We start from the raw sequence: 21,247 nt of genomic DNA on the forward strand, positions 1-21,247 counted from the left end.
TGGATCTGCTCATCTAGGGTCTAGGCAGACCTCAGGGTTCCTCAAGCACTAGGACATTCATTATGGTGATCTCAGAACAGTTCCAATGCCAGAGCACTATTCAGGTCTCCTGGTTTTGACCTGCTACAGAGCTGATCTACTCATATGGCCATTAGAAAGTGTGCTTTTATCCCTTGTAGCTATACACAGATGAGCAGTCACTACAGAGGCTTTGAAGTCCCTCTCCCTGTTCCCCAGTGTTGGCCTTAGATGTGGCAGAGAGGAATATGTATACTGACCCAACCAACACAGGAGGCACAGTAGTGCAGAGCAGCCAGTGCCTTACTTCTAGGCCTCTAGAGTGGGCTGGATCCATTTGCACCCTGAAATACTTGTCCCCAGAGCACTTCCATACCCCATGTCCCCATACTGTTTTTTACCACATCCAGACTTTATGTGAAGATGAGACATGGGTGTACATCATGCCCTTCCACCTCCTGGATTCTTCCAGAAGAAAGTTTTGGCACATGTGTAGAAACGGAGTCGGTCACACTGCTGGCCAAGGGGACAGGGTGTCCTGCAGGGTCTATCTGCCACACAGTTTGGGTTTAGCCTATGTCTGGCATTGAAAACTAGGCCACTGCTGGCCTCCACAGTCCTAGTGTTGCACCTCTGCCTGTTCTTCAGTGTAGCTGCACAGGACACCCATGAGTTCTGTGAATAGCACGAGCCATCCTCTGGTACAAACAGCTGCAGGTTTCATTTCTGTTGGAAATAGAGGAGGCAACATCTTGACTCTCCATATTGCCAACTCAAAGCATGACAATCATAAGTTAGACCCCCAAAATTATTATATTATAAATGGTTTTGTTCCCTGAGCCTGTGTAACACACAGATTTATTAATGTTTCTAGGATTTTCTCTGCAACTAGAAAAGTTGCAAAATATTTTTTGAAAATTGAAGCTGAAATTAATTGACAGTTTCTCCAACCTTGCCACTGAAGCTTTGATAAAAATACTGAATGTCACAAGAATTGCGGTAAAACTTTAACATCATTTTTTGTACAATTAGATTCTCCCCAGTCCTGCATTGACTGTGCATATTTTACAAAATATGTTCAGAAAAGATAAAAACAGCTATTACTGAGCTGCTTTCTAACAGTCAGCTAGATTCAGCAAACTTCCTACATGAAGTTTTTCTGTGTTCTTGGTCATCTTTTAATGGTTTCATGAGGTGTGTATAAATATATATATGTATTTATGGAACTGGCTTGCCTTCTTGCAAAACTGCTGGCAAAATTCCCATGGAGTTTCAAGGGAACAGGATCAGCCCTTTAATGTTTTAATGGTTTTCTGACTTCTTATTGGCTAAAGGACATGCTACAGTAAGCAGGCTTTCTGTGAAGTTTAGAGTAAATTCTCTCTGCCTTTAATCAGAAAAAACAAAACGTAGTTGGAGTCTAGGGAGCTTAGACACTTTAGTAGACATCCTCATTTATTTGTAAGAAGATTCATGAAAGAGTTACGCTCATAAAAGAAAATATTTTTTACTTCTTTTTTCCACAGGACAGGGTGATATAATTGATCTATAGTAGAGTGAAACAGCAGCGTATTGGGAACAAATTTATTAGAATGGGCATGGTGACACTTTTTGGTCTGTGTTCCAGCATGGGACTGTGGTCCAGAATATCTCCCACACCTGCCAGCTCTGTCATGATGTTGTTTCTAGTGAAACAGGTAAGCTAATTCAGTAATTAATAATGGACACTGTAAAAGCAGATTCCTGTCACATAATTTTTAGCTTTCACAAACAACACGTTTGTTTCAAAAATAGTTCTGACATAGCAATTTATGTTATTAAAAATTAGTCCTGAGAAATGTTGACTGAGAAGCTGAAGAGTTTTGTATTAGAACTCACTCTGACTAGATCATTTATTACAATTTTCTTCTATTAATGCTTGTTCATACAGTGAATAAGTTGTATTTACATCTGTTTATATGATCTCTTTTCATACCAGTATTAATCAGTATTGCATTAATTTTATTTTTCAGTTTTCCCACCAGATATCAATACTGTTGAGAATCATATTTATTTTCTACTGTTTTCTCCCTGTTCTAAAGACAGCTTTGCTTTGTTTCTAGCATTATCTTTTAGCCTTTGCTTTGTATGAGGGATGAACATTGAATATCACATTTGTGAAATCTGGTGTTAAGGGTTTCATTCTGCACCTCAGCTTCTTACAGAAGGCTAGTAAATATGTATGTCAGATCTACTTATATTTCTAGAGATCTACTAAACAATATCTTTTTCTTCTAAATCTATTTTAAAAATCTGAAAGCTTACTCCTTTGTCTATATTGTCTTATAATATGGAAGAGTTTTAGTTATTTAATGACAAAGTATCTCAGTGTAATTAACTTCAAGGAAATTTTCACTTACATTTGTAATCATTATTATTTAGTTAGTAATATCAACCTTGATTTTGACAAATTTTAAAAAAAATTACTAAGGTGTGGCAAATTTCAATTCATTTGAATACAGTTCATATTTAGGATACATGTCTATGAAATAAGTGTGCATGAGAATAAGTGTAATGGACAGGCTTACTTTAAACTGAAAGTAAGAAGGTATGGCTATCTGCTCATCCTTCCTTTAGCTGGGTTACGAAGGAAGTAGATTTGCTTGTATATGTGCTGTAGAGACTGTAATTGTGTTCCCAGATTTTTTATGAAGAAAAAGTTACCAGCAGACATGTATTCTGTTGGGGTTTTTTTAATAGAAAATACTCCTAATGCTTTTGTATAATTAAAATTTAGACCTTCTTTAGCATAAATGAATATAGAACTGAAACAACTCTCTGTTTTGTGAGACACCTTAAATCTGTAGGACACCTTGGCCAAAGCACCAGTTCCATCAATGCTAACAGAAAATCTCCCAATTAATGTGAGATTAAAATTTACAAGTCTATAAATCACAGTGAATTACTTTATCATAGTGGTTCCTGCAACTTGTTTAAAGAAATATGTGTTATATTCCTTTATATTTTATTTAATAAGAAATAAAAATTTAAAGAAATAGCAATCATAAATCACTATATCCATATTTTCTAGCGAACACCTATATAGATACAAAAAATACCAATCAGAATAAACCAGGATCATACCAGAAAGAATAAATAGATGTTTAAGCTCTTATTTCTAGTTTGCACCTCAATTGAAGTTTTTTTTCTCTCCATAATAGCATCATCTGAATAAAGATAAACAATTCATGTCAGTATTATCTTAGTAAAAGAAATTAAAAAGGCGAAATTCTGATTTTACTGTGGTCATTTGTGAAAAAAAGTAAATTTAAACCAGCCTGTTTGCAGCCTTAGAGGTTTATTATTATAATCCACTTCCTAAGCGAGAGCTTCAGGCAGTGTTTTCTGCTGCATCCAAGATACTTTTAAACAGTGGTGCAATCTTGGTGCAGTTTGTGGGCTCTGAGCAAACCAAACGAACTGAAAGAGCCTTCCAGGGAAGTTTGATTATATTTCAGTATGATAAACTTTGGCATGAGCTGCGTGCCAGGCTCCCAGGCTGAGGTGGTTCATGCCTGGTGGAGAAGGCCCTGGGGGTGCTGGCTGACAGCCGGCTGGGCATGAGCCAGCAGTGCCCAGGTGGCCAAGGAGGCCACCAGCCCCCGGGCTTGTGTCAGCACTGGTGTGGCCAGCAGGAGCCGGGCAGGGATGGGGCCCCTGTGCTCGGCCCTGGGGAGGCCCCACCTCGAATGCTGGGCTCAGGTTTGGGCCCCTCGGGACAAGAAGGGCCTTGAGGGGCTGGAGCGTGTCCAGAGAAGGGCAGCGGGGCTGGGGCAGGGTCTGGAGCACAAGTGTGCTGGGGGGCGGCTGGGGGAGCTGGGGGGGTTTAGCCTGGAGAAGAGGAGGCTGAGGGGAGCCCTTCTCGCTCTCTGCAGCTGCCTGAGAGGGGCTGGGGTGAGGGGGGGGCTGGTCTCTGCTCCCGAGTCATCGGTGACAGGACGAGAGGAAACGGCCTCAAGCTGCGTCAGGGGAGGTTTAGGTTGGATATGAGGGAAAATGTTTTCACTGCAAGAGTGGTCAGGCATTGGCACGAGCTGCCCAGAGAGGTGGGGGAGTCACCATCCCTGGGGGTGTTCAAAAGATGTGTAGATGTAGTGCTTCAGGGCATGGGGGTGTTGGGTTGACAGTTGGGCTTGAAGATCCCGAAGGTCTTTTCCAACCTTAATGATTCTATGGTTCTATGATTCTGTATTTTGCTACTAGCGAAACTTCAGATAGCCTGAGGTAAAGAAATATCCAATTCTTCAGGGCAAAACGTTGTGGACTTTCCAAGCTTCTGTCTTGGGTGTTGGAGTTTAATTTCTTTTGAGTCAGAAGTCCTGTTTAAATGCTAGTGGCTGAATGTCAACTGAAAAATAAAATGAGATCAAAAGCCGTGTTGAGCTACATGTTGCACTGCTTGAGATCATAGGACTTTTACCTGAAAGCTTTTATTTCTACCGCTGAGCATGAGTTGCATCTAAATTTTGATGGCATTGAGTAGCCCAAAACTTAGACCATAATAAAACCTCACTGGGATCTGTAGTCACAGACCCATGTCAGATGCAGAGAGAAATTTGTCTGTTCTTCTCAGAACATACCCACAGGAGTGGGCCTTCTCCCACACATGGCAAAAGCATGAAAAGCCTCCACAATCTCAGCAGTGATTGCTGTGCTCCTCACATTGACACAGCCTCCAGACCCTCCTCTTTCTGAGAGAACCTGTGCCCCTCTCTGAAGAATAATAGCCACACAGATGTAAGATACAGAGACAAGACTCTTTTGTTTAATCCTTTTCACTTAGTTAAATGGACATACAGCATCAAGGTGTGCCACTTCCTTAATTTTTCTTTCCATGTTAAGGCTAGTGCCTTGTTCCCAGCCCACACAGTTTGCCTTCTCACTGGACAATGAATAGCTCTCTAGTGCACGTCATGCAGAAGAGCCTTAACAGGATGTCCCACTGCAGAAAACACTGAAGTCTTCTGTCTGGGGGACCAGCATCAATCCCTTTCAAGCCAAGAAGGGAAAGCAAGCTGATTTTGCTCATTCCAAGGTGCTGCCAGCATTCTTCAGCCTTTCTCTATGTCTTTAGAGATTTTCCCCAGAGAAAGTGGACACCACTGCAGAAAGAACAGTCACCTACAAAGAGCAAGCTTGCTTTTTTTAGCTGCTTTTGGTAGTCCCTGTGTAAGTAGCTGTTAAACAGTTCACAATCTACTGCAATTCAAGTCACTATGGTTTGCTGTTGAACATCTGTTTATCATTTCTTTGATAAGATAAATCTATGGGGATTTCTTTGTCTTTTAGTTTAATGGTTAAGGCCACTCAAGCACTTTCCTTACAACTTGCAAATTTATTACCATCTCTTTTGAGGTATGACTATCAGAGTTAGTCATACAATCCAGGCAGAGTTGCACCAGGGACAAATACTGCTCATTAACACTGTCTTGTACTCCTTTTCAACATCTTCCCTTATATGTACAACTGCAGAAACATCAATAGACTCCTGTACTGCAACATTGTCTACAGGTGGCTCATGTCACTTCATTTCTACAACTAAATATAAATTCTCAAAAAGTCCTGACATACGTCCTCCAGCTGTGGCTTCATGGAGCAAAATGTTGCATTAAGTCTGTCACTGTGCATGCTCTGCAGAGGGGTTAATTTTTCTTTGTGATCTAAATGGCCCTTATTAACCCGTCCTTGTCTGCTCCCCTGTTAATTTCCAATCATCTGCACATTTTTTGAGTAATAATTTAAATTATTTTTTATATTTCTCTAAATATATTTCAAATCAACTTTTGAGGTCAGCTGACAGCTCTTAATTTTTCTGTCAGGTGCAGCTCTGATTTTATATAGACTCGACTTGTTTTTCTCATCAGAATGTCTTGTGGTAGAAAGCCAAGCATCTCACAGCTGCTTACATCAAGAGTGTCTAGGTATTGGCTATCTGACTCCGCCTGCAGCTTTGCAGAAACTGACAATTAGATAAGGAATTGATGTGAAATTCTCATTTATGCCTAAACAGTTCCTCACTCTTGTTGAGTGAGCTTCTTCATAACTGTATGTCAATCTCTTCTCCAGGAATGGAACTAAGCAAGCAGCCAGGTAGCCACTGTGAGGCTTTCTTCGTATTTTCCTGGCTGTTTAATGCATTTGTTTATTAGAAATTGAAGTGTTATCCCTTAAACCAAGCAGTCTTTTCTACAAATGCGTCATCTTCATATCTTTGCCTTTTCAACTGAGGTTCACTGACCCGGGAGTGTCTGAAGAATCTCCCCTGGCTCCCAGCATTTTGAGGCCTGGATGAGGGAAATGTCAAGATGCTTTTTATTTTGGAAACGTGCATTCCTTTCTCATAGCCGCTGTAAATATTCTCTCTTTATCTCGCAAGCCCATCAGAGGAAGAATAATTATAGACTTTCTACTCCCTGGAATTTAAAGTAGGGTGTCTGGAAATTAGCTGAGAGACTGAAAGCAGAGTATTGGGCAAGCAACACTTTACACAGCAAAAACATTCATGAAAGAGTGGTATCATACAATAGCTAGCTAATAGTAGCCACTGTTCTTGTTTTGAAAGTAAATAAATACGATTTGCTTTATTTTTCCAACAAATATACCTTCAAAGAAAAAGATACAGGTGAAGTTCACAGCCATACATTGTTCTGATTATTTATCTCAGCACTTGGCACATCATGAAGCTCAGACAAGCTTAGGACAACCACACATCTGTGAAAGACAGTTTCCAAAAAAGGTCTAGTTCAGACAAAAGGAAATTTATTTTCCCTGGAGAGCTGAAAAGCATCCTTTCGTATAAGGATTGTTGCTTTTTAGAAAACTTATATTTATTCTGCTCTCCAAAACTTGGTCTTTTCAATTGGTAACATTTTCAACCAGTAGTGAATTTTTCTTTTTTGGTGACCTATAGTGACAGTGTTCTTTGACTGCTTGCCTACCTCAGGCCTCCCAAAGCCCTCGTTTCAGGAGACCAGCTGGCATATTACATAGAGACTGCTTAGGCTGATGTTCTTTTACCTGAGTAAATAATGATCAAGTCATCACACTGATCCTGAACTGTAAGCAGTACCTAGCATTATCCTTTCTCTACTGCTTTGCTCCTAACGGGACATTTCTTCAACAGCCCAAATCTAATACGTCACCAAGCAATTTTGCGTGTAACTCTTCTATTTTTAGCCATTCCATTCCTAAACAGTAATTTTCAGCTATGGCCTTCTTAAAGTCCTCTGCAGTCCGAGTGTTGTATGATAACGATTGTCAGAAAGATGGATATTTACAGAGAGCAAGTGAAAATATGACAGTCCACTTGGGACAATCGCAACCCTTACATTGATAAGGTGTACGCCTCAGATGTTCACCACATCCTAAACACATCAGTCACTATATATAAAATCATTATTAAAATCTGTCTATAGCTGGGAATTTTTTATCTCTTTTTTTTAACAGCAGAGCCAATTTTATATTAGGAGTAATTTTATCAGTGGAGACAACTTTAATTCTTTCCTCTGTGCTAACAACTTTTGATCTACATCCCTGATCTCATCCTTTCATGTAAACATCTATGTCTCTTTCCTTTCTGCTTATCTGCTGCTTCCCAGTGCCAAGGGAGTGACCCAAGGTCAGCATGTCCAAGCAGGGCTTCTGATCCTCTTCTCTCATTCTATTTTCAAACACCACTGACAATCCCCTCAACCTCTGTGTTTCTTCTGTGTGTTTCTGCAGCCGCAGTGCCATTCATGTCTTATAAATGCAGCAATCTTCTCCCATACAACCTGCCAGAATCTGTCCATCAGCACAAGTGTCGATTTAGACACCAACACAGTTATTTTGCTTCATTTGCGGTTTCAGCCTATCTTCATGCAGAAAAGAAGAGAGTGGGTAATAGGTCCAGTAGGACTCTGTGGACTGAGGGTGGATTGTTCTTGCTTTTAGGAGCAGCAAAACATGTTTGGGGCAGAAGCTTCCAGAACAGAGCATGGGGTGAGCAGGCAAAGAGAAAGAATTAAAGCAAGGAGCCAGGAGCCCACAGCGTAGGAGCAGCCAAGAGGAGAAGGGGTGGTTGATTTCCAGACACCAGAGGGGACTCCACAGAATCTGCTGTCATTAAACTAAGTCCAAAGTTGAGTCTGTCTTCAAGGCCACACTAGTAAAAGGGAGCTTGCTTTTGACGTGCTTTTATTTCTATTCTCTCTCAACAGATCACATCAATGCAATTCTTCTAGATCATATTCTTTCCAGAAATCTAGCTTCTGAGAATTTAAAGGAATTCTTGATCTCCTCTGGGGTCGTCACTATAACAGGAAGGCCTGGGCAAAACCAGCTTTGAAAATACCTAGAATAAACAAACAAAAAATGTACCTACAAAATCTCAGGACATAAAAATCCATTTGTGTGAAATGATTTATATGGAGAAAGTTTTGACATGGAAAAAATAATGCTCTATGTGAGAAATCCCCTGTGGAACAAGGGCAACATAGATGGTGCAAATGGGCAAGTAAAATGAAGATTTACAATTCTGTTTTCTCAAAAAAAAAAAAAAAAAAAAAAAAAAGACAGAAAGATGTCCATGGCACTGTTTCAGCTGTTGGAGAAAGAAGTGGTCTTTGAAGTGCTGGCCAGGAGTACAGAATGCACTGAAGAAAAGGCATTAGGAGCTCAATAGTATTGATTATTCATTACTCTCTTATGCAATTTTTAACTGTACTACTCAACCAGGAGTGCATGGCTATCTTTAAAAATACTCTAAAAATCAACAGCCCTCATAATTATCATCAATCAGATTCCTAAATTAACCTAATAGAGACATAAATATATGAAAAGTCCTAGTTGACCTCAGCATAAGTTGACTGTAAAAAGCATGGAAAGACTGTAAAATTTGTGAAGATAAACACCCATTTTCTACAGTGGAGGAATGAAATGCCAATGATTTTGGTGCACCCTCAGAGGTCCTAGCAATTAAATATCTGTGTGGATTTTTTAACAGGTGCTTTACACAAGTTGTACAGATTTCTGCAGTAATATAGCAGCATGGCAATACATTTATTGCTCAGGCAAAGACAGCAACTGAAGAAATTTCCCTAAGAGCTTCCTCACCTTCCTGCTTCCCTACCATTCCTCCATTCTCCTCTCTCCTCTACTGTCCTCTTATATTTCTTAAAATGGAAAGAAACTTGCCACTAAAAGACCACAGAGTTCTAACCGATTTTCCTCACATTCAGTATTTTCATTCACAGGCCAAAGGATCTCTGCTGGAAAAAACTACTGCTGGATGGAACAAATATAAACAAGATTGCTTGAAAATGCTGCAGGAATCAACTGTAGATACTGGTAAGGAAACAAACACAATAAAGTAAGATCTTAAGTAACACTGAATACGAAAATATTCTTTTACTTGCTTTGCAGACGTGTGTGTCTGTTTGTAAGTTCTATATGTAGAACAACCAGCTGTAATGAGACATGCAAACATGCAATCATGAGGTTAATGGATCTCTTTGACACAAAACATATTAGGTTCCTATATGTAAAACCAGATCATATACAGAAATGAAAACACTGAACAGCTGGTTCTGAGCTACCACTATGGTGTGGCACTGAGTGCCTGGTCAAGAGATAGCTGCTACCCATTATTGGTGAGAACCACATTCTTTGGATGAAGACGACCAGTTTTCACTTTCCTTTTCAGCCAAAGTCAAACCCATATTCCTGGAAATTACGCTAACCACAGGAAAACAGACCTCTCAGGGAAAAGAAGATGTCTGTCATTTCTATACTTTAGAAACTGAGCCATGGCAGACAAGAACCCAAAACACACAAGGCAAGACAGAGTCTGGTTTCTGCCTAGCCAAGGCAGCTGGGAGCTGCTGTCTTCTCACAGGACTGCTTATGCTTTTTGTGATACACTCATTAGGTTAATAAGCTAAGACACAGAGACCAGATTGCCCCATGTTCACCTGGCACATATAACCATTAGCTTAAAGTCCATAACTTATTCTACTGCCTCCATGGCTTTTGGATTCTTGGCTGAAGAGCACCATAGTTTCAGAGGACAGTGTCTTCTGAAAAGTGGCAGAGAGAGGAACTGAGTCCATGCCTCCTACCTCTGAGTGCTCTAAGTTTATGTTGTTTGGCAAAAGGCGAGTGTATAATCTGTGATTATTTCATCTTAAAAGTAAGAATGCTGCTCAGCTAGATGTCTGTCTTCAGGAAAGCATGACACAAGCTTGGTTTGAGCAGTTGGAGAAGTTCAAGAAGTAGCTGGGAGAGAGGTGACTGCCGTCACCAAGGAAAGATTAAGAGTGAAACTGTGCTCTACGTTTTGTAGTCGCTGGTCTCTGCTCTGGTGTGCAAGTGATACACTCGTGGTCATCTTCCCTGGTGGCTATCTGACCCCATCAGCTGCATAGGGAGACTCCAGGTTGATATTATGAGCTCTGACTCACTTTGCTCGCAGCAGAAAGCTGCATTTATGAGATTGTAGTGTGTGGCTTTGTTGGCCAGAACATATGGTCCAGTTAAGATCAATGTGTGTATTTTTCATCATTCAAAATGCATTTAGAAGTTGAAAATCAACCCAAAACATTGGCCTGGGAATTTAAAACAGCAGGAAAAAAGAGGAGAAAAAAACCGAAAGGTTTTCAAGCCTAAATTATGCAATAGTTTATGCTTTAAAGTTCCTTAAAATTCTCCCAAAATATTGAAATCTCTAACTTTTACAGGCCTTTGAAAAGCAAAAAGGAAGAGATAGCTGGTGAGTCAAGGAAACTATTTTTAGTGTTCACCTTCAATAACAGGCTTTCTCTTCTTTCAACTGAAGCAGGAGTTTCTGAAAATTGAGGCATTTTGCTTGGGCATGGCAGCTTGCTAAAGGAATGAATCCTCATGCTCTCCAACCTTCATCAGTGACCTGCTCCAGGAGCAGCTGCAGCTCCTGGCAGCTGCAATATCATGAGCTAATTGCCTTAGCTTATGCTGTGAAGCTGTAACAGCTGGGGAAACAAATCAAGACCCCATTCTGCTTTCCGACCCCCATCTTCATCAAGAACTTGGGTCAGCTGTCATAGTATACGTGGGGCAGGAAATGTCCACTCATTTTTCCTGAGTTTTTGGGTGTGCTTAAAAACAAAAAAGAAGCATACCAGCTACGCAAATGCAGACAAATATCCATCAAGGACTGCCAGAACTTTGCTAGGGCATTCAGAGATGCAGTCAGGGGCTAAGGCTCATCTAGAACTGAAATTGTCTAAAGATGTTAAGAACAGCAACAGAGAAGACACAGGCTTATTATTGAACAGGGCATGAAAACTAGTCACTAATAAAGGAGGACCCAGGACACTACAGGCCCATTAGTATTACTTCAGTCCCTGGGAAAGTAATGGAATGAGTCCTCCTAGAAACTGTTACTAAACAAATGAAGCAGGTGATTGGGAAAAGCCAGCACAGATTCACTGAAAGCAAATCATGCCTGGCTACCCTAATCACCTTCTACAACAAGTTAACATCTGCTGTCAGCATGGGGAGAGCAGTAGATGTTGTTTACCTGGACTTCAGCAAAGCATTTGATGCTGCTTCCCACAGCCTTCTTCTGGACAAACTGGCAAGGTACTGGATGGAGGGTTGTGAGATTGGTAGCAAACTGGCTAACAGGCCACAGTTGAAGTGGTGAAAAATGGTTTTGACTCACGCTGGTAGCCTGTCACAAATGGGATCCACCAGGGATCGATATGGAGCACCACAATGTTCAACATCTTCATAAATTATCTGGGCACAAAGGCATTGAAGGCACCCTCACCAAATTTGCTGATGACACCAAACTGGGTGGCGAGGTGGGCATGTCAGAAGCCAGAGCCATCTTACAGAGACATCTGGACAGGCTGGAAGAGTGGGCTAGCAAGAACAGTATAAAGTTTAACAAAGACATAACCAAAGAGCTTGGTACAGCCTAGGATCAGTGTGGCTGGGGAGCAGCCTTGCTGAAGGGGACCTGGAGGTCTTGGTGGACAACAAGCTGAACATAAGTCAGCAGTGCACTGCTGCATCAGCAAAAGCAAATCAGATTCTGGGCTACATCTGCAGAGGCATTACTAGCAGAGATAGAGGAGTCATTGTCCCACTGCACTCAGTGCTTGTCAGGCTGCATGTCGACTGTTGTGTCCAGTCCTGGTCCCCACAGTTCAAGAAAGAAAGAGGAGGACAGACTGGAGAGGGTCCAAAGGAGGGCCATGGAGAACATCGAAGGGCTGGAGAGCCTGACCTATGAGGAAAGACTGAAGGAGTTAAGTCTTTTCACCCTGGAGAACAGAAGGTGTAGGGGGGGCCTCATCAAAGTAAAAGGCAGCTACAAATGACGGAGGTTGTCTCTTCACAAAGAGCCACATGAAGACGACAAGGGGCAACAAGTACAGGTTGCACCAGGAGATGTTTCTCCTTGATATAAAAAAGACATTTCTTACAGTGAGAACAATCATTCACTGTAACACCCTCCCCAGGGATGTGGTAGATTCCCCATTACTGGAGGTTTTCAAGATACAGTTGGAGAGGGTGCTAGATGATCTCATCCAGGCTCCCTTTCACAAGAAAGGTTGGACCAGATTATCTTTCTAGGTCCCTTCCCAACCTGGGCTGTTCTATGATTCCATGGTATTTCAGGAAAGTGTGCTAACCACTGGGCTGCTAGTGGTGCTGAAGGAGATAGGATAACCTCTGTTCAAGCTGACCCACTGTGTATCCAGCAATGACAGCTGGGGCAAAATAGGAGTTGTTTATATATGTGATGCTTATGTACTTTTATGGTCAGGCACTGGATGAAAACAGAGGTAATCTGGGTTGTGGAACTTGTGCTTTCCACGCTCCGGGGGCAAGGAGGTTCTGGCTTCAGTTTCTACCAATTTACAGGAGGGTAACAATGATTATATGAATAATGGGCCAGAATATTCTTGTAGCCATTACTATGCAAAGGGGGAAAACCATCAACAATGTTTAAAGCCAGTTCTGCCGCTATGCATTTCCATGCTGAGAACTTAGAATCTGGGAATCTCCATAGTTTAGGGACTTGCATGGATGGCATATAATTTCTGAGTCCAAAGCAGTTTGAGGCAGGAAAACCAGGCGGTTACCTCTGTGAAAACTGTTGTGCTTCTAGTATAGCACAGTGTCAGTTTGAGCACATAATAAAATGTCTGCTAGCAGTGTGATGCATATGGGCTGTCTCGGGTCCCCCAAAAAACTAGGTAGGTAGGTTTTGGATTTGTTCCCTTGGAAGCAAGCAACTAACTCTTCTGGTTACCATGCAGGATGTTACAATGTAGGAGAGTCACTAGACCAAGAACATATGCAAGAAGGGTCAGGATGTCCCTCAGCTGAAGCATTCAGTTATCTAGCTCTTCACCATCCACTTCATCATGCTAGATTTTTATGGGAAGATAAATTAATACTTGTCACTAGATACCAACAATCTAAATATATATTTTCCTTCTGTGTTGTGTAAAAAAACCTGACTTCAGGGTTTCAAAGGTGAATGACAAGAAGTCAGAAAAGTGCTAAGGAAGATGTGCAGTAGAAATGTTAAGCAGACTTTCTCAGAAAGTTGTATTTGTGACTGAGGGGTCATCAGAACTGTGTGTATGGCCAGTATGATAACAAAGCTGAGTTACTCTTACCTCCAGTAAAATACACCTTCTAGGAAGTCTGATCATTCTTAGGCACGTGCTTTCTTGTAGTAGCACACAAATACTAAGGAAAGTATGATCTCACTCCGAGAGCTTTGTTTTTTGTTGTCTTCTGACATTTTGGAAATGCTTTCCTTTCCTTTCCTTGTCTTTCCTTTCCTTGTCTTTCCTTTCCTTGTCTTTCCTTTCCTTGTCTTTCCTTTCCTTTCCTTTCCTTTCCTTTCCTTTCCTTTCCTTTCCTTTCCTTTCCTTTCCTTTCCTTTCCTTTCCTTTCCTTTCCTTTCCTTTCCTTTCCTTTCCTTTCCTTTCCTTTCCTTTCCTTTCCTTTCCTTTCCTTTCCTTTCCTTTCCTTTCCTTTCCTTTCCTTCCCTTCCCTTCCCTTCCCTTCCCTTCCCTTCCCTTCCCTTCCCTTCCCTTCCCTTCCCTTCCCTTCCCTTCCCTTCCCTTCCCTTCCCTTCCCTTCCCTTCCCTGTCTTCTCTGGTCTTGTCTTCTCTCTTGTCTTGTCTTCTTGTCTTGTCTTCTTGTCCTTTCTTTTTTTCTTGTCTTGCCTTGCCTTGCCTTTTTCTGCTTACTTCAGGAGTGGGAAATAAGGAAGTAGAAAATGCAGAAATGTCAGACAAAGAAGCTGCCATAAATTATGGACTCTGTGACTACACTCGGAGAGGTAAGACAGATTGATGAGGACTGTAGAGGGGACAAAGGTTTTTCTGGAAAGCAAGGGAAACAAAGCACAGATCAGCCCAGCAAGTACACCTGCAAGATAGCTTACAGCTAGAGCTGTCAAGAAATAAAGAGAAATAGTAGTGAGAAGCTAGAGATCAATGACCTGTGCTGAAATTCCAGTGTGCAGAACCAGATCCAAACCCTTAGCCAGATCCAAAAGAAGAGTGTATTATGGTCGGAAGGCAGAGAATGGTGGGTTTTGGCAGCAATTAAAACTAAGCCAGATGAACCAAGAGACCAAAAGCAGAGGCACATGGCAAGATATTAGAGGGCAGTAGTTTGTAGCAGGTGACCAGGAGAACTACAGGGACTCAGAACCCAATTCGCCATGAAATGGAAGAAAAACTATTTTTCTCCTGGCAGCCTACCCAATCCACACTTGAACATACCTTGTTCAGACACTGAGGAAAGGAACAACAAAAATGCAGCTATAAATGTTAACAACTACACGGGTTGTAAAGCAGATGGGGCCAGAGATGTTCAGCCTCAAAGGTACAAGGTACACTGTTAGTAACGAATGCATATACTGTACTCTGTATTTTAGCAGAGCACCCCAGAAAGACACTGGTGAGATATCTCACAGCTATCTTTGTTGATCCCTGTAGTCTTCTTGCCACACAAGTTTCTCAAAGTATTGCTAGGTATTACAGAAAGCAAAGCAGGATATACACTTCTAGCTTTGGATGGGCAAAAGCAGTAAAGCTAGGAGAGAACTTCAGCTTATCCTAGAAGAAAAACAGAAACTAACCAAGAGGCTAATGTAGCCATTAATGCAATTTATTTTATCTTACTGTAACCTGATTGCACCATTTCAATTCTGCATTATCAAAAGTTGTATCTTAACCTGAAGTCCTGTGAGTGATGTGATACCTGTGAAGCTTAAAATTGAGTTAGTCTGAGATATTACCAGCTACCTAACCTCTATTGCCCAAAGTCTAAGAGGAGTCACTCTCTGAGAAGCTGGCAGTGATCTGAGCTGAGAACCGCTGTCACAGGGGTCATGAAAGGGGGAATATCTTCCATTCACCAGCAAAAAGTCTGCGGCATGTACCAAAAACAGTGAATGAGAGCACAGCTGGAGTCTGTTACATTTGGACAACAGAGGCCTCAGGATGATTTTGAGCAATACACTTATCTCATAATGCAGCACGTAAAACCTGCTGCTGTTGGGTAGATACAGGGAAGAAGGATAGCAGCCATTTCTGCACTGTGCACTAAGCATTGCACAGTGAATGCACAAAGTTTATCTGCTACTTCTTGTAGACACTCTGGAGTAGCTTGCAGGTTACCTGGAACAATATACAATGGTTTTCATGATTATCCATTGCCTGAACAACTTCTTGTAAGACTTCTATTTGCTTCTCTCCCCAGGAATACATTGTAATGGGACATTTGATCAATTTGTTTGCTGGCCTTACTCAGCCCCAGGAAATGTCTCTGTTCCTTGTCCTTCGTATTTGCCATGGTTGAAGAATGGTAACGTGAAAGTGGTAACTTCTCTTTGAGTTTATGCTGGAAATCCAGCTAAAGGACAGGTGGTGCTGGTCTCTTTTGTCCCAGTGTCCTTTGAATGGTCTGAGGGCTTTCATGTCACACCTGTTTTCACCTCTTTTCCAAACTGAGGCACAAAATTGTTGTCAATGTTTTATTATTTACTTTTTCTCCATCTGTGCCTGTTACAGCTTCATATTGTCTGCTCTAAAGCAACATTTCCAAGGTTGTGTAACTGTACTGCCAATACTTTATTGGCAGTAACAGATTTGGGGTTCAGCTTCTAAGGTTAAACTTCCAGAGTCCCCACTGACCCCAAACATGAAGCTCTCTCCCATAAAACTGGCACAGCCAAACAAAGCAGCAGCCTGGGCAGTGAGCAGTGAGCCCTCCAGTAGGACATACTGCACCACCAGCAAGTGGTGTGGTAAAAAAACAAGTTTCCCAAGCAGCCTTTTCCTGGAGGGAGTGGAGCAGGGAGGCTTTCAGGAAGGGAAAAAGAATAACATCTGCAGGAGCAAAACTGTCTAAAAGCAAACAACATTCCCTTTCTCCTGAAGGAATGAAAGGACTTTCCTACCAGTGCAGCCTAACATTTCCAAATCCTGCCACACAGCCTTTCTTAGCTACATGTGGCTGCATTTCTAATACCACTTGGAAGGACCAATTGTGTCAAGAGTCCTTTAGTTTATGGGAGACTACTACGGGCTGCTTATCCCAGCTTTCTCCGGTCTACCTCACACATGATTTGTTTTATAATGTCATAATTTGTCATTTTTTGAGCTGCTAAACAGAAAGAGACCCAGCTTCTATCTAGTCTCCCAAGCAACTACTTCTGGCAACCGTTTAGAACAAATTCAGCTCTTCATAATAATCATAAAAGCATCTTCCTTCCCTCCATGTAATGGAGACTTTTTGTTTTCTCTTTTTCTGTCTAAATTTCTACAAAAGCAGGATGTAAGACATTGCACCAGGTTATGAAGCTTTTAATTGTGTTCAGAGTGGGGAATACAGTGATGCTGCTGTGTTACAGCATCATCTGTAATTCTACCCATGCCACATCACTTTAGCAGAAGAAGCATTACAGTCCAGCTGTCTGTCTGTCCTAGAGATTTTGTGGGACTGGGGTTAGGGTTGCTTGTGGTCCCCATTTCCATTGCTGGTCCATTTCCAAGGCATAGCTGTCCAATGAACTTGGACCAGAAATGCTTGGAAGCTTGAGGTAAATTTATTGTGGTTTGTCATCATTGCCAAGTCTAAGCAGTGAAAAATTAGGGTAGTCTAGAAGTGAGATTTCTGATTGCATTTCATAGATGTCTTCCGGTTTTTTTCAGTGTCTAGTCTCCAAACAGAGCTCTTGCTTCATCACAGCACTGTGCTCCCAAAGCAGTTCTCTCAGTTCCATTTATCCTGAGCAAAATGATATTTTGGTCATTGCTGCAACCCTTAAACACTTTCTAATTAAAAAAAAACAAATGAAAAAGCTCAGGTCTGATTAGAAATAAATGGAAGGCATCTGTTGAGGACAACATCAAACAAACATCAACCAGGGTCCTCATACCATTCTTCTGATGTTATGGGCAACTTCTTAATTAGTATAAACCAGGACAGTGCAGTGAAAGTCAAGAAAGCTTTACTGGTTCACACCATCTGCTGATCAGGCCCCAAAGCAAGTAAATAAAACACTAGCCACAGGTGTTTCAGAGAAAGATTATTCCCTGACCAAACCATACACTTCCTCCTATAATTTTGTCTGCATAGCCTGGGCAATGTGGTACCCATACTTGATGGAACTTATGAGCTTAATGGGGAAAAAGGAATAAAGTGAGATGTAGGCTTTTCTTTTGGATGTAGCAACTACGTATTTTTTGTAAATACCAGGTACATTCTGGGAATTTATTTCTCCAATGTTACGCTCCTACTTTGTCCTATGTAAACATGAAAAATATATTGTCAAAGGCAAAAGTGGGGTATGCTCCTTTTCTGAGTGGGGATGGGGTGGTGTCTATTGCTGTGGTACAAGGGAGAAATCTTTAAACCATGTATGAAAAATGAAATCTTTAATTTGACCTTTCAGTTTAAACCTCTGTTTACTTTCAGGAAGTGTAGGAAATGTATACAGAATCTGCCTGGATGAAGGGACTTGGCAAACAGAGAAAAACTCCACAGATATTTGGCGTGATATTTCAGAATGTTCTGAGAAAAATAATTCAAAAAAAAAAGTAAGTATGTTTTATATTTTAATACTTTAATCTTCTTAATCCCTTCTTGAGTAACTGATAAAACATTCCCACTGAATACCTGCAAAAGATGTTCAGATTTCATTTAGATTACCAAATGGAAACCTGTTATTTTATTTAGAAGAAACAGAGGAGGAAAGATTAAGGAGGGGGATTCCCGCTTTAGATGACACAAATTATTCTCTGTTCAGAGCCCAGTGTTCACATGTGCTGAATTTCTCCTAATAAAATTGAAGAAGACTGCAATTTAACAAGAAAATTACTTAAATTCAAAGCATCCCATCATCTGCCCCAAATCTCTGTATTCAGCCGAGGCCAGACAACCTAATTCCCTGCCACTTCCTGAGCCTTTTAGAGTTTAATGAGCCGTTAACTGGTCCTTTCAAATTTAGCTAGTCACAGACTGGAGGGTTCATCATAACGCAATGCCAGCCCAGGCAGGGCTCTGTCAGCAGGGAGAACGGCTCCCCCGAGCTAAAGAAAGAGCAAACTGGATACTGTCATGTCACTTCGACAGCACAGAGCTCTCTGTATTGAGGTAAAATGAAACCAGTTTCTGATCGGCTCTGCGGATCTGGCGATCACGCTTCTGCTCCGTATCTGCAAAGACGCCCGGCTCTGGTGCTTTGTGAGAGATCAGCCTGCAACCGAGCGAGCCCCCGCGCACCACCCGCGTCAGGCTCAAGGTAAAGGACGGGTCAAGCAGCGAAGCAGGGCTCCTGCCGGCTGCTTGCGCAACGGGGCAACGATTTGTAACGGGTGCCGCAGTTGCAGGTAGCAGTAAAGCGTGCAGCTTACCTGGGTGCAGCTTCTTAGAACATTTTTGCCATGGAGTTCATCTTAGCTAATGTCAAAATTAAGTCTAGGTAAACACTGTTACTGTTAATTATTTTTTACTTTTTAGTACTTTATTGGGTGAGCACTGTTACTATTTATTGCTTTATAGAGTAACATTACTGATTACTTTATTAAACACTGTTAATTCAGGATCCCCATGTACTACTAAGTTTTTATTAAACTCTTTATGTAGTGAGTACGTGAACTTCCAAACTTACAGTTTATTTATACAAGTGTGATAAATATTCGTAAGTACCGAGAGTTTTCTGTGGTTTATTGGCCATTCTGGAACACAGCCTTGTGGATGGGAGACACATGAATTCATCCTGTGTGACAGCAGACGATTTACTGAAAGCTCTTTCTACCAACACTATGTGTAGTTTTGTACCTGTTTGTTATATTTAGTGGAAAGCCCCAAGGTGTTAGAAATAACCCAGAGCTAGGATCCTCACACGTCAGAAGAATCAGCTGGATTTCAGCTTTGGTGTTGCAAAATCATCACAGCCAAGATGATAACTCATGCTTTTTATTAGGTTAGTGCCTGTTTGAAAGTTTTCATGGATCAGAGTGACTAATGCTTGTGCTATGGGAATCTCCTGCACCCACACTGCTCTCCCTGGGCACTTTCACCCTCTCCAAGAGAGTTTCTGCCAGCAGGCACAGCTCACCTGTGCTATCCGGATAGTATCATTAGCATAAATGGGTTAGGGACAACTACCGGCAGGAAGACAGGGCTAAAACCCCTGGAGCTGTGCAAAGAAAACAGCAAAGTTACTGAAGAAGGCACAGGTTCCAAGGAAATCTTTGCAGGCCAAATATGCATTACAAAAGTCACATATCCTATACCTCTCTGTCCCCTCTGCAGAGAAGCTTTTCTTGAGCTAGAAAAGCAGTATGACGAGATGAGAGGTAGACATAAGCAGCTCAATGGAAAAACTTAGCAAGAAGAAATGTTAAATGAAGCAAAGTGGAAGGAAAAGTGTGAGTGCCCCCCTTCCTCCCCTGAGGTCTTATTCATCATTCAAAAGATATTCTAGACAACTCTAATAATTTTTATTTCTTTTCTTTGAACTCATGGCAGAAGTCAGACTATTTCAATGACTCAAAACTGCACAGATGGAACTGATCAGTAACTGTCCCCAGGCCATACACATAGTAGTTGCACTTGTGTATCAGCCTGAGTGAGCTGATCTCTGCAGCTGATCAACCACCAGGATCCATTTGGTGCATGTAATCATGGCAACGACAAGCTGTAAATCAGACTACAAATTGTGTCTGTGCAGGAGCAATCTGGAAATGAGACCATGAGTGCCTTCGAATTTAAAAAGAAACTAAGGCAGCCTGCAAGTGTCTCTGTCGTGCAATGATTTCATGCAGCAGTGCAGGGAGCAGGCATCAGGCACCTCCCCTGGCTACATTGCAACACAGAGAAGTTGGACTCAAAACTTTCTGAGCTGTGTTTGTGCTCTGCCCACCTGCCTGCGTGTATAAAATTTTTTCTTCTTTGTTCCTAGGAAGAAGAACATAAATTACTTACTGCATTGCAGCTGTTATACACTATAGGATACTATTTTTCTCTCATCTCACTTGTATTAGCTCTCCTTATACTTTCTTTACTCAGGTTAGTATGAATTTACATACCTTATAAAAGTACAGACCCCAGTATTCACATTCTTCTTTTCATGTAATTGAATTTATTGCTTAGCTTCCAATATAAATAACCTGGATTTTCCTAATAGGCAAAATCCATTGATGGCAACAATATGAATACAGCAGTATTTTTTTTATTATTTCTGCAAATTAAATGTATTCCACAGGACTCATACATTGTTTTTTTCTCCCACAGAAAACTTCACTGCACAAGAAACTACATCCATATGAATTTATTTGCATCTTTTATCTTGCGCGCCACAGCAGTTCTTATAAAAGACAATGTATACAACAATATTTACTCCAAAAGACCAAATGATGAGACAGGATGGATACTATACCTCAGTCCTGAGGTAACTCGTTAGTTCATTGCTAACAGTAAATATGTGATGCTAGTGCCTGTAACAGTTGCAGTTTCAGAAGTTTGCCATATGGCACCAAGTTTTGAGATGTTTGTTAGTTAAGCTTTGAATGCTGAAATTTTGCTGATAAAGCTTGGGGTACTCGAGAAAAAAATTCAGAGTTGATAAATTGTAAGAGATTGATTTTATATGAAACCTTATATAGAAACAACAAATTAATCG

The 21,247-nt window shown here is 41.2% G+C and overlaps 1 protein-coding gene across 1 annotated transcript in view; it reads left to right on the top strand.

The window, feature by feature from the left end:
- The first annotated feature begins 1,432 nt into the window (after positions 1-1,432).
- The window catches only part of GLP2R (glucagon like peptide 2 receptor), a 50,084-nt gene continuing 30,269 nt past the window's right edge, over positions 1,433-21,247 (top strand). The window contains exons 1-6 of the mRNA XM_075111200.1: positions 1,433-1,715; positions 9,291-9,384; positions 15,817-15,921; positions 18,037-18,158; positions 20,528-20,634; positions 20,860-21,016. Of these exons, the coding sequence (XP_074967301.1) occupies positions 1,611-1,715; positions 9,291-9,384; positions 15,817-15,921; positions 18,037-18,158; positions 20,528-20,634; positions 20,860-21,016 (690 nt within the window). The 5' untranslated portion in view covers positions 1,433-1,610. The remainder of the gene's footprint in view (positions 1,716-9,290; positions 9,385-15,816; positions 15,922-18,036; positions 18,159-20,527; positions 20,635-20,859; positions 21,017-21,247) is intronic.

Source organism: Phalacrocorax aristotelis, chromosome 16 (genome assembly GCF_949628215.1).
Source record: "Phalacrocorax aristotelis chromosome 16, bGulAri2.1, whole genome shotgun sequence".
NCBI lineage: Eukaryota > Metazoa > Chordata > Aves > Suliformes > Phalacrocoracidae > Phalacrocorax > Phalacrocorax aristotelis.